The 18,754-nt window shown below is 40.9% G+C and overlaps 1 protein-coding gene across 6 annotated transcripts in view; it reads right to left on the reverse strand.

Moving 5' to 3' along the window:
• Positions 1–18,739, reverse strand: part of PCCA (propionyl-CoA carboxylase subunit alpha) — a 413,570-nt gene extending 394,831 nt beyond the window's left edge. For 2 of the 6 annotated variants that reach the window (XM_019443968.2, XM_019443970.2), the window contains exons 1-2: positions 18,594–18,739; positions 3,486–3,563 (exon numbers count right to left, since the gene is read on the reverse strand). In XM_019443968.2, coding sequence (XP_019299513.2) covers positions 3,486–3,563; positions 18,594–18,698 — 183 coding nt within the window. In that variant the 5' untranslated portion in view covers positions 18,699–18,739. The remainder of the gene's footprint in view (positions 1–3,485; positions 3,564–18,593) is intronic. The other 4 variants (XM_019443967.2, XM_019443965.2, XM_053890918.1 and 1 more) reach the window with 4 other exon arrangements.
• Between the last annotated feature and the right edge of the window lie 15 nt (positions 18,740–18,754).

Here is an 18,754-nt window from a genome sequence, read left to right on the forward strand (position 1 = left end):
AGAAGGAAGAGTGAACAGCAAGGGCAAAGGCAGTGACATTGAAAGCAGACGGTAGCACTGAAAAACAAGGGATTTTTAATATAGCTCAAGCACAAGATATGTACAGGGGAGCTGGAGCAAACAAAGCTAGGGTAAAAAAGGCCAGATGATAAAAAGACTTATATGCCATTTAAGGAATTGGACTTTATCCTATAGATGCAGAGCCACATATAAGGAGGCACTCTGAAGATATTCTAAGGGAAACGAACAAAAATCTTTAAATCAGGAACCTATATCCTGAAGACAGAGGGGCTTTCAAGTACCATGAGAGAGAGAGAGACGGACTTTCGCAGCAGCGGTTCTCTAACTACTAATGAGGTCATCCAGGGTAAGAAACACAATGGAAATTCCTGAAGATTTTTTGTTTTAAGTTACCTCCTTTTATTCTATCCTCTATCCCTCCTTCCTTCTTTCTCCTCCCCATACTTAGATCTTCACAGCCAGTGTCTAAAACCACCAAGGACACTTCACTCCATTCACAGCCCAAGAGAAGGGCTGAGCTGGCCCGTTCCCCTGGGTACTTGTTGAAGGAATGACCACAGAACTCCACACACTGACTAGTCACTTACCAACACTTCTGAGAAGTGGTACAGAACAGTGGGTAAATCTACCACCTCACTAGGGAAGCCCAGGCTTGAGTTTACACCCCAGTTATTTACTATCTGTGGATTTTGAGGCTGTTTCCAAATGTACAAAACCTAGTTGTTAAGACTAATATTAAGCAGCTAACATTTAGGGCACATGCTTTCTATATGCCAGGACAAATCCCTTCTGTCCACTATGTCTCATTTAAGGCTCAGAATAGTCCTATGAGGTCAGCTGAGAACATCCCCAATTTACAAATGAGAAAATTAAGGCTTGATGAAGCCAAATCACTTGCCTAAATCACTTAAAATTCACAGGGGCAAAGCCAGAGCTCACATCCAGGTATTCATATCAAAACATACCACAATGTGACATGATCGGAGTATAATGGTACAAGCTTTAAACACTGTATTAACAGTGACACCTAAGATCACATTTGTTACGCCAGGCACAATATAGTACTGCTAACTTAAGGCCTACTTTAGTAGCCTCCTGGTCTTTTTCTAAGCAGATTATTACTAAATCTTCCCTATTGTTATGAACGTATCAGAGACAAGTCGATGTGTTAAAATTCAAGTCAAAAAAAAAAAATGGTACATTTAGTAATGATTAAATTTTACCTGGTTTAATTTCAACCTGATGGAAATTGCTGATAAAATATGAAGGAGTCAATGACAAGTTCAGATGAGAATCAATTTATTTAGCAAATATGTATTACCAAAAAATCAGATCTATCTGCACTTAGGACAGGAACAATAAAAAACAAAAAAGTGCAGTATTTAATGAATAGCTATGACAACACCAAGAATTCCTAGAAGTAGAAAGGCTCAATTAAAGGCAGCCCTGGAGTGAAGGGCAAGCCTGCAACTTGGTCTTAACACACAAAACCTATATACTACCGTTAGGTGTCAACAAGGATCATGGACATTATGACATGACTGACACACTATATAGTTTCACCACAATTACCTAAAAGCAAAGGTACAGCAAAGAAGACAAAGACAGCAGGCAGCAGATCTGATTTCAGACATTTAAAACAAAATACGTACTTTAGTGGACTCCAAGGTGGGGGGAAGAGCTCTATAAATTCCCTAAACCAGGTTATACGTATTTGTTTATTTTTAGTAATTATCAATGGCCACCAATGTGGGGGGTGAGTCAGCTATTACTGTAAGCTCATTACGAGGTTATGGCAAAAAGAAGCCTCAAACCAAACTCCACCAACACATACATTTATGAACAGGCATAAAAAAGATCTTAAAATCTACCAAATAAAGCTCAATGATGTCTCAACTTCCTTCATTGTATAATGCTCCAACAGTCTGAATGAAAGGTTCACCTGAGGTAAATACATCAATATTCTGATTTGGCCAGCTACACTGTCAGACTCAATCTATCAAGAACCTCCAGACAAAGAAAGAGCTGCACATAGGATCACTTCATTTAGGGATCAAGCTTAGTTTCTATCCTTAAAGATAAAGAATGAAAGGCCAACTAGATTGTTTTATTCTAATTCAGGGGCTAAGAATTTCTATTAAATAGCAGCCAGAACACATATCTTGCATAACCACTAATTTCATCAATGAGAGCCCACTTCTAACACCTATTATGCTAATGAGGAAGGCTACCAAAGTTAACAGGGAGAAAGATAGATGAACACTTCGTAGTATTCTATGTCTCCCCCACTCTTGAATGTGGCCTCTTGAACAAATACTAGCTAACCACTCCATAGAGTGTGTTCCCAGTTAGGACAGCTCACTACCTCTAGATTGGAACTCAACACATGTGCAGAAATATACATACATGCACCCCAACTTCTATACTAAAGTTTTCATATTAAACCATGGATTTATTTCATAAAAGGGAGTTTATCATAGCTAATTCATCTGGACCAGTGCAGTCCAATCAAGTAACCACTGGCACTAAGCTCTTCAAATGTGGCTAATCAAACTGAGATGCCAGAAGTGTAAATTATACACTTGGATTAGAAGATCTGGTACCAAAAAAAAAAAAAAAGTAAGTATCTCATTGATACTTTTTATATTATGTATTGAAATAACACTTTAGATATAGAATTAAAACATACTATTAAAGTTAACTTCTTCAGTTTTTTTTAATGTGGCTATTAGGAAATTTTAAATGACATATACCCTGCAAATTGTGTCCACATTGTTATTAAACTGCAATGATACAGACCCTTTCTCCAAGCCTCCAAATTCTTTTGAGTAGTTTTGTATACTTCAAGAGATGATTTAGAAGATACCTCAGCTATTTCGTTCTCAAATAATCATTCATCAGTTTTACCTTCCTGACTCTCAACTTGAATCACTTCTTCTTAACCAAAACTCTCCTGCCCTGTTTGAGGTCTTCATTGTCATTGTCATTAGAAAAAATGACATTTTCTAATCACCGCTTATAGCCCCTTTCTTTCTCCTATTACGAGCCTCAACTATTATCCTATATCAGGATTTTAACTGGAATTCCCTTGCCCCAAAATTTACAATACACAAAGGTGCCTTCAAAATTAATCCTACAGATATTAAGTAAATGGAAAAATAAATCAGTTCAATCAAAATCTCTCAAATAACCCATAATTTAAGAAAGAATGCTATGTTAGTTATTCTGCTGAATAATAAAGTAAACACACTAAAAGTTTACTCAATTTCTGGTAAAGGTACAAACACAAAATTTAAGACTCAGGTTGTGGCCCACAATGAAAAAAGATTGAGCAGCTATAAAACCTATGATGTTAGAGTAGTAATTATACAGCGCTAATATTTAATCTGTCCACTGAACACAGCATGGAAACAAGAAAGCAAAACCATTATAACTCTGCTAGTCAGTATTTTTTAAATACTTACTTTTTCATTAGAATCATATCCTGCTGAACAGAGACTACGGGACACCATTAAGTGCTGTCTTGAGTAGTGTGGGACATGCTACCAAAAAAAAAAAAAAAAAAAAAAAGGTGAAATAAATTACAGATCCTTGAATGGGCTTTAAAAATATTTTTTCAGAGTAATTCTTCCAGTATGCATCTACCTAAAATATTTTATCAATACATGTAGTCCTAAGCCACATGCCGTAACTATGGAAGGTTGGAAGGTAAATCATAACTACCAGACATATCCCTTTGGCACACAAGAGAAACCAAAGGCATCAGAATGATCTCCAGAAAAGTAAAGTAAGAGTCAATGGGTCAACTTTTTTTTTTTAATTTACATCCAAGTTTGTTAGCATATAGTGCAACGATTTCAGGAGTAGATTCCTTAATGCCCCTTACCCATTTAGCCCATCCCCCCTCCCACAACCCCTCCAGCAACCCTCTGTTCTCCACATTTAAGAGTCTCTTCTGTTTTGTCCCCCTCCCTGTTTGTATATTATTTTTGCTTCCCTTCCCTTATGTTCATCTGTGTTGTATCTTAAAGTCCTCATGAGTGAAGTCATATGATATTTGTCTTTCTCTGACTGATGGGTCAATCTTAATTATAGAGAGCTGATGTTACCAGGGAGGAGAGGAATTAAATAGGTGATGGGGACTAAGGAGTACACTTGTGATAAGCATCAGTGATGCACAGAACTGTTCAATCACTATATTGTATACCTGAAACTAATATAATACTGTATGTTAACAGGAATTAAAAACTTAAAAGGATCAATGGGTCAAATAAAATTTAAAGAAAGGTCTGATTATGCACACTGACATGCCAGGATCATAAGGTCACATACCACACAGAACTTTATAAAACATAAAACAAGAGTCTTGGCCTTCAAGGGGCTCCAATTTTCACAAGGACCAGAAAGTAATCAAATAGAATTTTTTATTTGCTGAGGTCTTGAATGGGATTTCTTAGTCTACTTTTTCTGGTACAGGGAAAACATACAGGTACAGTGAAAAGGTAATACTAATAATCAAGTTGACTTCTAATTCATTATTATAAATGTGGAAAAAAATGTTCTCTTAAGGCTTTAAAGCATTAAGAATCATCACTAATAAAATGTATAGTTGAGGTTTAAGAAAACAATTTACCCGGTAGTCATTGATAAAGCTATTTAAAAAAAAAAAAAAAAAAAGGTGGGGCTAGTGAAAAGCAAATGGTACTACCCCTCAGAACTTTCTAAGAGGACAACGCTAATAAGAGGCAAATGTTTTTATACCAACATTCTTAAATAAACTCAAAGATCTTATTTTTTTAAAGCACCAAGTCTTAAATTACAAAATGTAATCTTAATATAAGAGTGAAGGTAATAGATAAGAAAGACACTTTAAAAATGAAGTTCACACTATCAAGTAAAAGACTCGTGAATCAGGGTGCCTGGGTGGCTCAGTCCATTGAGCATCCAACTCTTGATTTTGAGTCAGGTCATGATCCCAGCGTCATGGGATTGAGCCCCACAATGGGCTGAGCTGAGCGCGGAGCTTACTTAGGATTCTCCCTCTCTCCCCTTGCCCCTCTCCCCAACTTGTGCACACACTCACTCGTGCTCTCTCACTCTCAAATTTAAAAAAAGTAAAAGACTAGTAAAGGCACTGGTTGGAAACTGGGAAAACACACTTCATACTGTGTGCTTTTTATTTTTTTACATTTACTTATTTTTGAGAGAGAGAGAGAGAGAGAGAGAGAGAGTGAGTATGAGTGGAAGGGGGCAGAGAGAGAGGGAGACAGAATCCGTAGCAGGCTCCAGGCTCCAAGCTGTCAGCACAGAGCCCGACATGGGGCTGGAACTCACAAACTGTGAGATCATGACCTGAGCCCAAGTCGGACGCTTAACCAGCTGAGCCACCCAAGCGCCCCCTGAGTTTTGGTCTTTAAAAGGCACACACTGGAGCACCTGAGCGTCCGACTTCGGCTCAGGTCATGATCTCACAGTTTGTGAGTTCGAGCCCCACATCGGGCTCTGTGCTGACAGCTCAGAGCCTGGAGCCTGCTTCGGATTCTCTGTCTCCCTCTCTCTCTGCCCCTCCCCCACTCACACTCTGTCTCTCTCTCCTTCAAAAATAAACAAACATTTAAAAAAAATTTTTTTAAAGACCAAAACTCACTCTTAAATACCTTCAGACATCCCTGTAAGTTCAAGAGTATTAGGCCCAATTTTAATGAGAGAACAGAGTCTTGAGAATTTTAATTTGTCCAAAGTCATTAGGCTAGGTTGCAATGGTTGCAAAATTTAAGCACAGATCTATTCAAAGCATTCTGGAGTTTATTTTGAGATAATAAAAAGTAATGGCACCTCCCACGTGAACACCAATGTCTATGCAAAGATACAATTAAAAGAGGGAAAAAACAACAACAATTTACCAGGAGGGTCTCACCACTCTATGCATTCAAATAAAAATTCAGTCTTCCACTGCCTTCAGCAGAACAGCTATATTTAGCAATTTTAGTCCCACATCAGACTTAATAAGATAAAGGTAATACTACTTCTCCAGAAAATCAGGTCTTGTGTTTATAGCCTCAGCCCATGCAGAAAACTAAGAAAACAAATTCCAAGAATAAAGAAAAACAAAAGCTCCCTGGAAATTTCTCATTCTGCTGCAAACCAGCACTAGGGTATTTACACAAAATAAATAACATGCAAGCTTCCTACCCATTTTATAAAATGTAACAACAAAATAGTTGACATTTTTACAAATTCTCCCTAATATTGTAAGGCACATAGTGGTCTGCTATAAGAACAGGTCAACAAGATCTTTTTATAAAAGACAAAATCACACGTGTGTCTTTAATCACTAACAAATAAAGGCTGTAACTGATTCCTGATGACAAATGTGCATCTTGCAGACAAAAAAAACACAACCTGGGATGGACATTTTAGGTATTCTAATTACCTATGAAGAGTGAGAACAACAGCGATGTTTATGTCTGGGGAGGGGAATACTTTAAAAAGCACCCTACCACCCAGCAAAGAACTATGGGAAAGAAAATCAAGAAACCTGAATTCTAACCCTAACTCTAGGACTTGAGCAAACCACTCTAACCCATCTGCTAAGAAATGAAAGTCTGGATGACTTTTCTTTAAGGTCCCTTACAAACCTAAACCACAGTTATCAAAAAAACAAGAGCTTATGTAGTAGAGGGGTATCTAATGTGTACAAGCTTCTCATGATCATGGGAGGATATGCACTCGATCCAAAGTCAACATGTAAGCCAGTGAGGCCACGCAAGGCAGTGACCCAGATCTCACTGCTGAACTACTACTACACTCAGAGTAACTAACAAACATGCAGACCTACTTGGTGTAAATCGAGCTGATTTCATAAATTTTCATCAGTATGAATTAATGCACTAAGTTTCCAGGCTACTTCTGGGAATAAAAACCTCCAGACTCTACCTAATTAGATGAGCCCATGAGGAATAAGCTACACTTCCCCAAAAGTAAGAGTTTCTATCCCCAAACCACTCAGAAATCTCAAGTTGCCAGGCTCTGACCACTGTTTGGGGGCGCTGACTCAATTATGCTATATTTACTTCCAGTGAAACTATCAGTAACCTAAAACTAAAATAGAAAACATCTACGCCAGGGGCACCTGGGTGCCCACTGGGTGGCTCAGTAGGTTAAGTGACTGACTTTGGCCCAGGTCATGATCTCATGGTTCATAGTTCGAGCCCCACATTAGGCACTCTGCAGTCAGCACAAAACTCACTTCAGATCCTCTATCCCCTCTCTCTGCACCCCCCTCCGCTTACACAAGCACACACACTCCCTCTCCCTCTCTCAAAAATGAACAAACCTTAAAAAAAAAAAAAAAAAAAAAGCCTACGCTTAAAAAAAAAAAAGTCTATGCCACACACTTCTTAAAACTAAATCCACTCTATTACAAGTTACATCTGGCCAAAATGTAGAAGCTGTAGCACTATACTTATTGATCAAACTGGTGTTTTGGAATCTTTTTATTACTATTTAAAATACCTGATTCTGAAGACCTCAGACTATTTTACCACCAGTATTTAAAAAAAAAAAAAAAAAAAAAAAAAAGCATATAGCTTTTACACATTTGAATTTGTGATAACGTGTCCCAAAATTTCAAAAAAAAACATGGATTCCCCTGGTTAACCAAGTAACTAGAAGTACAACTGGTCCAAGCAAAACTAGAAGAGCAGAACTATAAAGAAGAAACCAGGGTCTGAACTGGTTTATAGTTGGCCTTTCTCTGTTCCTGTTCACTCCTGGGAGACCTTTATGGAAGATCAAAGTTATAAAAAATACAGGTCAAAAATCAGATAATTTTTGTAGAGATACAACATGAAATTTCTTTCATCATTTTGTTTCCTAGTAATCTCCACACCCAACGTGGGCTAGAACTCATGACCCCAAGGTTAGGAGTCACATGCTCCACCAACTGAGCCAGCCAGGAGCCCCTAAAATTTATTATTTTTTTGAGAGAGAAAAAGAGAACAAGAGCATGAGAGGGAGGGTCAGGGGACAAGAGAGAACCCTAAGCAGTCTCCAAGCCCAGCGTAGAGCCCAACACCCAGCTCTATCTCACAACCGTGAGATCATGACCTGAACCAAAATCAAGAGTCAGACGCTTAACCAACTGAGCCATCTGGGCACTCCTAAAATTTCTTTTTTTAAATACAGAGAATAGTTAGGAGAAATCTGCTTAATTTGCACCTCTACACAGAATTTTAATTCATTACTTTTATTAAGCATATAACAAACTGGCTACAAGCTCCATCCAAAGTTTTTTAAGGTATTTCCTAAAAACAGAAGTTCAAGGGAAACACCTGAATCAACTCCAATTATAAAGACTATTTAGCCTATCACAGCCAAGAGGAGAAAGGTCAGTGTATACAAAATGACTTCCCAACAACCTCTTACCATTGGTTCTCTTCTACAAGATAAAGATTTCCACATGTGGAAAAGAAATATCTGCTAACAGTGTGGCACATGGCAAGTAGCAGAACCTTCAGGGTCACAAGACCTGGGTCAGCACTTAGGTCCACCGCTTCGTAGTCATGCACCACCAAGCAAATCATCTCTCTGGACTTTGTTTCTTTTAGTAAAATGTAGAGATACCCTACACTTGTTGAAAGGATCACACAAACCTTTACAAACTGTAAAGCACCAACAAAATGTAAGAGATTATTACACAATAACTAAATCCAATTATACAGCTGTTCCCTTCTTAAAATTGTACCAGACCCTTCCTTTGGGAGTTACCATTAGGGTAGTAATAATCAGGAGCTCTGGTCCAGACTCAGATTTGCATGTTCTATAAAGTACATAATAATTGTTAACCAAAAGAAAAAAAAGGGGGGGATGCGGGGGGGAGGGGAGGGGTAGGACGACAAAGGCTATAGCTTTTCAACAAACTGCATACAAGCTTTCCAGCCGTTGCAAACAGGGAAACAAATATGTGTTTCTAACACAGCACCTACTTTCACATTCTGGACATGACCTCATGTGGCAGCCGAAACTGGTAAATCCACTAGCAGTTATCTCAAAAAAAAAAAAAAAAAGAAAGAAAGAAACGTAAACACTAGTTTAAAACCAAACGCTAGTGTAAAAATCAAAACTACCATTATGCTTAACACATCCACAGCAGCATTCAAATGGATAATACTAAAATCTGTTAACAGGCTAATTCATGATTAGGATGCATTCTGCTTCAAAGTAGCAGCTATCCTCAAGACCAGGGATTAACAGAGCCATAAAGTGATCTTACCAAGGTGAAAGTCAACATTAGCTAATGCTTCAGCTTCAAAATCTCCAAGAGAAGTTCCTCTCCATGTTTCACAAGGAGCAGCCTCGCTTAGTATTTAACTGCAGCATTGTAACAGCCCCAGGGCGACCTGGGAACAACCTCCAAAAACACGTAAGTCAGGCTTTTTCACTTAAGCACAGCTTTTTCTTCAAAACAGACATGAACTATTTAGTCTTTGGGACCTCACTAGCCAGCCCAATCTTCTACAGTCTGACCTTCCGTCAAAAGCGAGGCTGAATACCTGGTATTTGAGAGGTGATCAAACCTCAAGATTCTCTGGCTATGCCTCCACAGTGAGTTAGAGCACCAGGAAACTGCATACATCAACTCTAAACTTTGTCATCATTCTACCCAGCTCCCCTCTCAGGCCATTCTTCCCAGCTCCCCTCTCAGGCCATTCTTCCCATCCCACCTGTAGCAGATGTTGCCAGGGCCCCTTCCAGAGCCTCTTCAGCAGTCAGCACGGCTTCCCCAGCTGCTGTGTTGACCACTCACAACTCACACCTGCTCCCTGGACTGACCCACTTGCCTTAACCAGACAGGAGTTCTCCGTTAAGACCGGGAGCTGCCCCTCTCTCAGCCCACAGCCAATGACTGACTAACAAGGGTGTACAAAAGGCCATCCCCACTCACCTCAAAGTGTGACCAATTCAGTAGGGTGCTCTGGTTATTAAGAACTGGCTGTCCAATATGGCAGCCACTAGCCACATACTGAGCACTTGAAATGCACCAGTCCAAATTCTGATGTGCTCCAAGTATAAAATACACACCAGATGTGAAGACTTAATACCCAAACAATGCAAAAGACTTCAATTTTTTTTACATTTATATGTTTAAATATTTTGAATATACTGAGTTAAATAAAATACACTAATATTAATTTCATCTTATTTTCTTAATGTGAGTGCTAGAAAACTACATTTGCAGCTCGCATAACATTCTATTGAACAGGGCTAATTTACAGCAGTGCTTCTCTAACTTTCTTGTGTATCAGCATCACCTGGAGGGCTTGTGAAAACATTGCTGGGCTCCATCCCCAGCTTCTAATTGGCCAGTCTGGGGGGCAACTGAAAATTTTGCATTTCTACAGGTTCCCAGGTAATGCTACTTCTGCTACAGACTGAGTCCCCACTTTAAGAATCACTGCTTCAGAGCTCCCCTATAGGGTGAGACTAAAGCTAGTCTCCAGCTGAGGCCCCTTCCTTGCTTACCTTTTTTTCCCCTGTTCTATCCTGCTTTCTTCACTCTTCTGTTGACCACCAGCCTTTCAGGCTTCTGGGAAACCTAACCATCCCACCTCCAATAGAACTGTTTCTCCACAACTGTAACTTTCACAAAGTGCTAGATCAGTGACAACCAATGAGATAGGAAGAAAGATGACTGCATTTTTTTGTAAAATGAGTATCAAACTTATTTATTCGACGAATTGGGGTTTTATTTTTTTTAAATGTTTATTTATTTTTTGAGACAGAGAGCATGAACAGAGGAGGGGAGAGAGAGAGAGGGAGACCCAGAATCTGAAGCAGGCTCTAGGCTCTGAGCTGTCGGCACAGAGCCCAACGCGGAGCTCAAACTCACAGACTGCGAGGTCATGACCTGAGCGGAAGTCAGACGCTCAACCGACTGAGCCACCCAGGTGGCCCTGTTTTTACATATTCTTTACATATTCTATGCAGTCAATAGCCTACTGCTTCCCTCTTCTCTGTGGCTACTAGGGAGTTCAAATTAGTTTTCATGTCAAGATGTATAAATTTCTCCTTTATTCTTTTTACTAAGTTTATTAATATGGTATAATAAAAGCACTGTAGATTTGACTTTGAATCCTGAATCTCCCACTTAATTCTTGTGTGACCTTGAGCAACTTAGTTAACCCCAGCTGTGGAAACGAGAATCATTTGAAGGCGGTTTGATGATTAAATGTGAATACAGCTTTTTTCCTCCTTTGCCATTTGCAACAACCCTAGAATCATCAACCCTAGAATATGGTTTCAAAATACTTTCCACAGCCATCCAGCACCCCACAAACAACAAATAAGATCAACCATCCCTCTGTGTTTTGTAAATTCCATCAAATCATTTCAATGGAAACTGCTGTCTTCATCTTCCACCCCAAGCTGCAGCGTTCCAAAACACTAAGACTATCCCACCCAAGGGCTCAGGTAGACCTAAGAGTCACTCTTTTTTCCCCCCTGTAAATTGAGATTTAATTCACATACCATAAAACGCATTCTTTTAAAGTACACAACTATGTATTTTAGGATATTCACAAAGTTGTGGAACCATCACCAATCTGATTCCAGAACATTTTTTCATTGCCTCAAAAAGAAACCCCTTAGCTATTAGCAGTTTCTACCAGTCCCCACCCCCAGCCCCTGGCACCTGCTAGTCTGCCGTCTGTCTATGCATCTACCTATTCTGGACATTTCATATATAAGGAATCCTACAATATGCGGCAGCCTTTTGTGCCTTCCTTTCAGGGATCCTTGATTCCACTCTTTGCTTACATCTCCCTTTGAACCCAACAGTAAATACTACTGGCTCTAGTTCTAAATATATCCCAAGTCTTCCCAGGTCTAACTCCAGTGCGACCACCCTACCATCCTCTCTTGTTGAACTTCTACAATGGCCTCCTAACTGGTCTCCCTGATGCCACTCTTCCCACCCCAGTCTCCACTAGGACATTCTCCACATAGCATTCAGAATGGTCTTTCCAAAACATGGATCCAGTTTGCTCAAAATCTTCCAAGGGACTCTCACGATTAGGATAAATTGCACATACAAGCCCCTATATGACTGGCCTACCTACCGCATCTCCTAGCACTCCTCGGTCATTCATTCACTCCAGCCACACTGGCCACACCCATCCCTTGACTATACCAAATACGATCGCAACTCAGAGCTTTTGCTTGGCCTTCCTTTGGATTGCTAGTCCCCTAGATTGTCACGTGGTAATCTGGGTCACTTTCCTGTTCAAATGCCACATGCTCAGAAATGTGCCCCCTGTTTTTTTTTAGGTTAGCAGTTCTCAATACCACCACCACTCTATTTTTCTCCTTTCAGAGCACTTACTGCTCTTTGAACTTATCTATTTCTTTTTTATTTCTTTTTTATTTTTATTTTTTTTGAGAGAGAGCGTGGTGAGCAAGGGGCAGAGAAAGGGAGAGAGAGCGTGGAGCCTGGAGTGGGGCTCAACCTCACAAACAGTGAGATCATGACCTGAGCCAAGGTCAGATGCTTAACTGGCTGAGCCAGGCAGGCAACCCTGAACTCATCTATTTCTGTGAACACAGTCAGTGTGCTCTACCTGGATATAACCACAATGAAGGCAGAGACGTTCACCGTTATACCCCAGCATTAAACAGCACCTGGCACATAGCAGGTGTAGCAGATTGAATGGTGGCCTCCAAAATTGTGTGTCCATATCTTAGAACTTGTGGCTATGACCTCTTCTGGAAAAAGGGTCTTTGGTGATATATTTCCAGATGGGATCATCCTGGATCCTGGTCATGGCCCTAAATCCAAAGACAAGTGCCCTTAGAAAAGAAAGAAGAGGAGAGTACACACAGGGAGAAGGAAGGGAAGGCCATGTGAGGACACAGGCAGAGACTTGCAGCCACAAGGTAAGGGATGCCTGGAGCTACGAGAAGCCCAGAGACAAGGAGGCATTCTTCACTGGAGCCTTCAGAGCGAGCATGGCCTTGCCAACATCTTGATTTCCAACTTCTAGCCTCCATAACTGTGAAGGAATAAATAAGTGTGGTTTTAAGCCACCAGCTGTGTCCCACGGATGCTCTATTAGTTTTCCTGACTGAAATTATAAGCCTGAAAATTATATTTTCCAACGTTTTTGAAATTCACTTTTATTTTTATCTTATTAATACTGACCCCATCACAGTTTGTCTTTTTTTTTTATAAAAATGTCAGTAGGAATTTAAAATAATTTTTTTTAAATCATACAACACCCTGATTTTTCAAAACAGTATGTATTTGCTCCAACTACTGGAAGGTATCTTCAAAACAAAGCAATATTTCTATATATAAGAATATACCACACTACTGAAATCACTATCATTAAAGACTACAGACCTTATCAAATTCTTCCTTCAGTCTTTTATTTTTATTCCTTGACCTCTCTACACCAGGGACACGGTGAGGGAACATGTTTTAGTTTCTTTTGATCTCCTCAGTACATATCATAGTAGCAGGCACTTCACAGATGCTCCACACACACTCTTTGAAGGGACAGAGAACTACATCTCTAGATGAAGGAACGAACTATACAGACTCCTCTCAAACCATTCCTCTAAATCCTCCTGTCTCTTCATCTTTTTTTCAAATCTGAATTTAGGGCAATAAGATGGGAGTATTCTTGGGGTGTCGGGGTGCCTCAGCCGATTGAGCATCCAACTCTTGATTTGGGCTCAGATCATGACCCTAGTGTTGTGGGATCGAGCCCCACTGAGTGTGGAGCCTGCTTAAGATTCTCTCTTCCTCTGCCCCGCTCATGCTCTAAAACAAAAAAATAAATAAATTTAAAAAGATGGAGTATTCAGTTAAGTATTAACTTACTATATCCTGCAGAGTTCACATCCAACTTCTACCTCAGATCACCCAAAAACCTGCCGCCAATTTCCCTCTTATTTCCCACCAACTCAACATGACTCTTGTAGTCATCTAACTCAGGTTACCTAAAAGGAAACATTGTTTCTACCCCCAAAATATGTTTCCTTCTCAAATTTCCTTTTTCATCCCTATTCTCCCATTTACATACATCTTTTTTAAAAAAATTTTTTTTAACGTTTATTTATTTTTGAGACAGAGAGAGACACAGCATGAACGGGGGAGGGGGAGAGAGAGAGGGAGACACAGAGTCAGAAGCAAGCTCCAGGCTCTGAGCCATCAGCCCAGAGCCCGACGAGGGGCTCGAACTCGCGGACCGCGAGATCGTGACCCGAGCTGAAGTCGGACGCTTAACCGACTGAGCCACCCAGGCGCCCCTACCCACATCTTTTAAAAAATAGGAATCATTTAAGGGTTGGCTCAGTCAGTAGAGCATACGACTCTTAATCTCGAGGTTATAAATTCAAGTCCCACATTGGGTGTAGAGATTACTTAAAAAAATAAAATCTTTAAAAATTTTTGGAATCATTTAAACAATGCCTTTTCCCTCACTCTTTTGATTAAACTGTCCCCCATCTTTCCCTCTTATTTAGAAAAGGATTTTACCAATCACTCCTCAGTTCTGAACCTCTTGACGAAATAAAACCCAAAAAGCAGATGTATAAATACACAAATGTCCATAAGCATTTTATCATGCCAGAACTGGTTTCTGTAATAATCTTAGAAAATTTTCTTCCCAAATGATTGTCAGAAATTTATCAGCATGTTGGAAAGATTTACCTCCGGGCAATTCTAAAGCATTCAGATAGGCTTAAACATTCTTTTTCAAGACTAGAAAAGAAATTCTTGGAATTTTAAGGAACATAAAGCTTGAGCATTTAAGTTCTGTGAATGCACCATATAATGAGACCATCACTTAAATGAGAGACAATTTGTAACTGTGAAAACAAGGTTTGGGAATCATACCATCCAAGGTTGAAATTCTGCCTCAATCGTGTCCTTAAGCAAGTTACTTCACTGCTAATGTTTGTTTCCTGGTCTGTAATACTGCAACTTTTTACCTACTTGCTATACAGATGAGAGATAAAACATGAAACCATGTAAGGCATATAAGAGTTCAATACACTGTAACAATCACCCTAAAACCAACATCCTAGAGCCACTGAAAAATGGAGACAGAAAAAAAAAAAAAAAAAAAACTGGGTATTTAAACAAAATGTGCTGATACACAAAACAAGACTAAAAGGTCAACTCTACATATACCCTAAAAGCAAACAAGTTCTGCTAACTGGCTAAAAGAATGGGGACACTAGGGTCTAGAGTTGCCAGTCTGCTTTCCAACCAACCAAATGGCTTGCAGGATGGGAAAGAGGAATGGCAGGAATAAAATATTTAAATGGTTCTGCTTCAAAGGCAGACTCAGTGGAGCACATTTCAAATTCATGTAAAAGAAGCACATAAAGAGGGTTGCCTGGGTGGCTCAGTCGGTTGAGCATCCGACTTCGGCTCAGGTCATGATCTTGCAGTCCATGAGTTCGAGCCCCATGTCCGGCTCTGGGCTGACAGCTCAGAGCCTGAAGCCTGCTTGGGATTCTGTGTCTCCCTCTCTCTCTGACCCTCCCCCACTCATGCTCTGTCTCTCTCACTCTCAAAAATGAATAAGTGTTAAAAAAAATTTTTTTTAATTAAAAAAAAAAAAAAGCACATAAAGAAGCTAAGCAGCAGTGCAAGTTCTTCCCCCAAAGTAACAGTGAACTCCAGAGATTCTTCCCACTTATGGGAGGAATTCTTTATTGGCACTCTACTCCAGTCAGTACTGTCACACATCCAGCACCTATAGTGTTAAACACTGCGCTGAGAACACAGAAATAGACAAGATGCAGTCTCTGGCAACACACTAAAAGAAAGCGGGAGATGGGGTGCCTGGCTGGCTCAGTGGGTGGAGCAGGTGACTCTTCACCTCAGGGTTGTAAATTTGAGCCCCATGTTGGATGTAGAGATTACTTAAAAATAAAATCTTTTAGGGGCGCCTGGGTGGCTCAGTCGGTTGAGCGTCCGACTTCGGCTCAGGTCATGATCTCACGGTTCCTGGGTTCAAGCCCCGCATCGGGCTCTGTGCTGAAAGCTCAGAGCCTGGAGCCTGTTTCAGAGTCTGTGTCTCCCTCTTTCTCTGCCCCTCCCCTGTTCATGCTCTGTCTCTGTCTCAAAAATAAATAAATGTTAAAAAAAAAAAAAATTTTTTTTAATAAAAAATAAATAAATAAATAAAATCTTTTGGGGCGCCTGGGTGGCTCAGTTGGTTAAGCATCCGACTTCGGTTCAGGTCATGATCTCACGGTTCATGGGTTCGAGCCCAGCGCCAGGCTCTGTGCTGATAGCTCAGACCCTGGAGCCTGCCTCAGATTCTGTGTCTCTTTCTCTCTCCACCCCTCCCCTGCTCACTCTGTCTCTCAAAAATAAAAAAATGTAAAAAAAAAAATAAAAAATAAAAAAAAAAAAAAAAAAAGAAAATCTTTAAAAAAAGGGGGGGGAGTATGGAGAAAGATCAAAGCTTATATATTATACCCCAATAACGTCTAAAAAGTATATAGCAATAAATACTGTAACAACTTTCCTCTCAGCCTCACCAATCTAAAATGTCAGTGCAATCCTTCCTACCTCCAACATGAATGACTTCCCATCACTATAACATAAAGACCAAAAGTAATAGCTTGATCTGCAAAGCAAGCACAACCTGATTCATACCTACCTCCCTAGCACTGTCTAATCTCTGCACACTACAGCCTAAGTAGGCTTTTCTCAGTGCTTATATCTTGTCATTCCCTCTGGCCACAGGGCCTTTGCACATGCTATTCTTTCACAGTCATCTCTTCTATCTTTACAAGTCACTTTATCCTTCAAAACTTGTTTCAATTTTCACTTCCAAAGGAAAACAGTCCTTTCCCTTAAGCAGGATAGCATGATTAAGGGCACCAGTTCTGGAGTCCTATATCCTAGCTCTGCCACTTACCAATTCCATAGCTTTGAGCAAGTCACATAACACTTTGTGCCTCAATATCTTCATCTATAAATCGGGATTATATGGCTGTCGTGAGGACTGAATAAATTAATCAAGTAAAGCACCAGAACGGTACCTATGACATAGAGCTCAATATCATGACTTGGTCAAATCTCTCCATTGTATTTTCTTATAGCACCAAGACCTCTCCCCTAATAGCATTTTACACTTACTTGTCTCTCTCTAATAGACTACCATATCTAAGAGAGCAGAAACTATATTTGTTCCCCATTGGTAGAATACAGGAAATAATCCAATAAAGATTTGTTGAATAAAAAAGTAGTTGAAAGGACGAAGCTGAGTCCCAGCAAAGTGACTTGTCTAATATACAAAACTTCATCTGTGTGACTGACTCCAAAGCCCAAGCCTTCCTTCCACTACACCAGGCCGCCTCCTATGTAAAAGCATAAGATGTGACAACTGCAACTAATGTAGCCAACAAAGACTAAGATAACAAAAGCATTTAAAAACAGATTTTGTGGCCACACAAAGAACACTGTGTACTTTGAGAGTGGCATCCAAAGCTGAAGCTAAGCTAACACAGGTGCAGGCTCACTTCCACTTGGAGCTGGAGCTCCCACAGTGCTCACCTGGGCCTCAGTTCCCTCCTCTTTAAGAGAATGGGATGGGCCAGATCATCTCTAAAGTGTTTTCCAATTCTAGAGCTCAAGGACAATAAATCAAGTTATGTGACAATTTTTAAAAGATTTTTTTCTTTTAAGGAAGTTTAACAAGCAGACGAACCAAATGACAGGTGGTTTTCAGGGAGACCCTCATTTTAAAGAATTCGCTGAAATGACTTAATAAACCCTATTAGTAAAGTCAAGTCGTCTTTGCTCAGAAACTACAAGAGACTCCATTTTCAAGAGAAAGTCTTAACAGCGGCCCACAGACACTCCAACATATGAGCCAAGGCTGTCATCAAGAAACCCTGGGGCACACAGCACAGAGGAAAAATGGGTTTAGATCAATTGTACAAAACTCCGGCTAACCACTACATAGAAAAGAAAACTAAACTCACAGGATGCACACACAGCAAACCGCGATGTAATTCAATTGAAATAGGCTCTCAACTCAAACGTAAAAGGTAGTAGCAATCCTGGCATCGCAGACACTTTAGAAGTTGAGATAAACTCACAACCCTAATTCTACTTCGGCAGCAATTCAGTGTCCCTAAAATTAGGAAAAAGCCAAGAGAAAACAAACTGTAAGGATCCTTAAGAATCCACCCTGGGAAGCCGAAGCCGAAGCCGTAAGGCACAAGAACGGCTGCAGGGAAAAAGCACGTAGGCGCCAGCCACACGGCTGTCAGCCGCTCCCAGGGGCTAGCGAGCCGAGGGCGCACGCCTGCCGGCTCGGAGGGCCCCTCCGACTCCACGAGCCTCCGGGTAAGGGCTGCGCTCCAGCGCCAACGCGGGTGCAGAGGGACGAGGGGCGCCGACGGCTGCGGAACGGGCCGCGGCGTCGCCCGGGAACCGCGGGGCGCTCTCCGCCACACCGGCCACCGCAGGCGCTGCGGGGCTGCGAGCCCAGCGAAGCCCAGCGAAGCCCAGGCCCGCGGGGAGCCCGCTCGCTCCTCACCTTCAGGGTCCACAGCGCTGAGCTCCGCATCAGCGGCTGCGGCAACCGCCGCCCACGCCGTCCGACCCCGACAAGCGCCGCCGCCCCAACCCAGAGCCCCGCCATTGTCGCCCCGGCCGACCGGCGCTCTGCTGACCTCTCACCCCGCCGAAGGGGGCGGA

The sequence above is a fragment of the Panthera pardus genome, unplaced genomic scaffold (assembly GCF_024362965.1).
Source record: "Panthera pardus isolate Hobbes unplaced genomic scaffold, ASM2436296v1 HiC_scaffold_1, whole genome shotgun sequence".
NCBI classification, from domain to species: domain Eukaryota; kingdom Metazoa; phylum Chordata; class Mammalia; order Carnivora; family Felidae; genus Panthera; species Panthera pardus.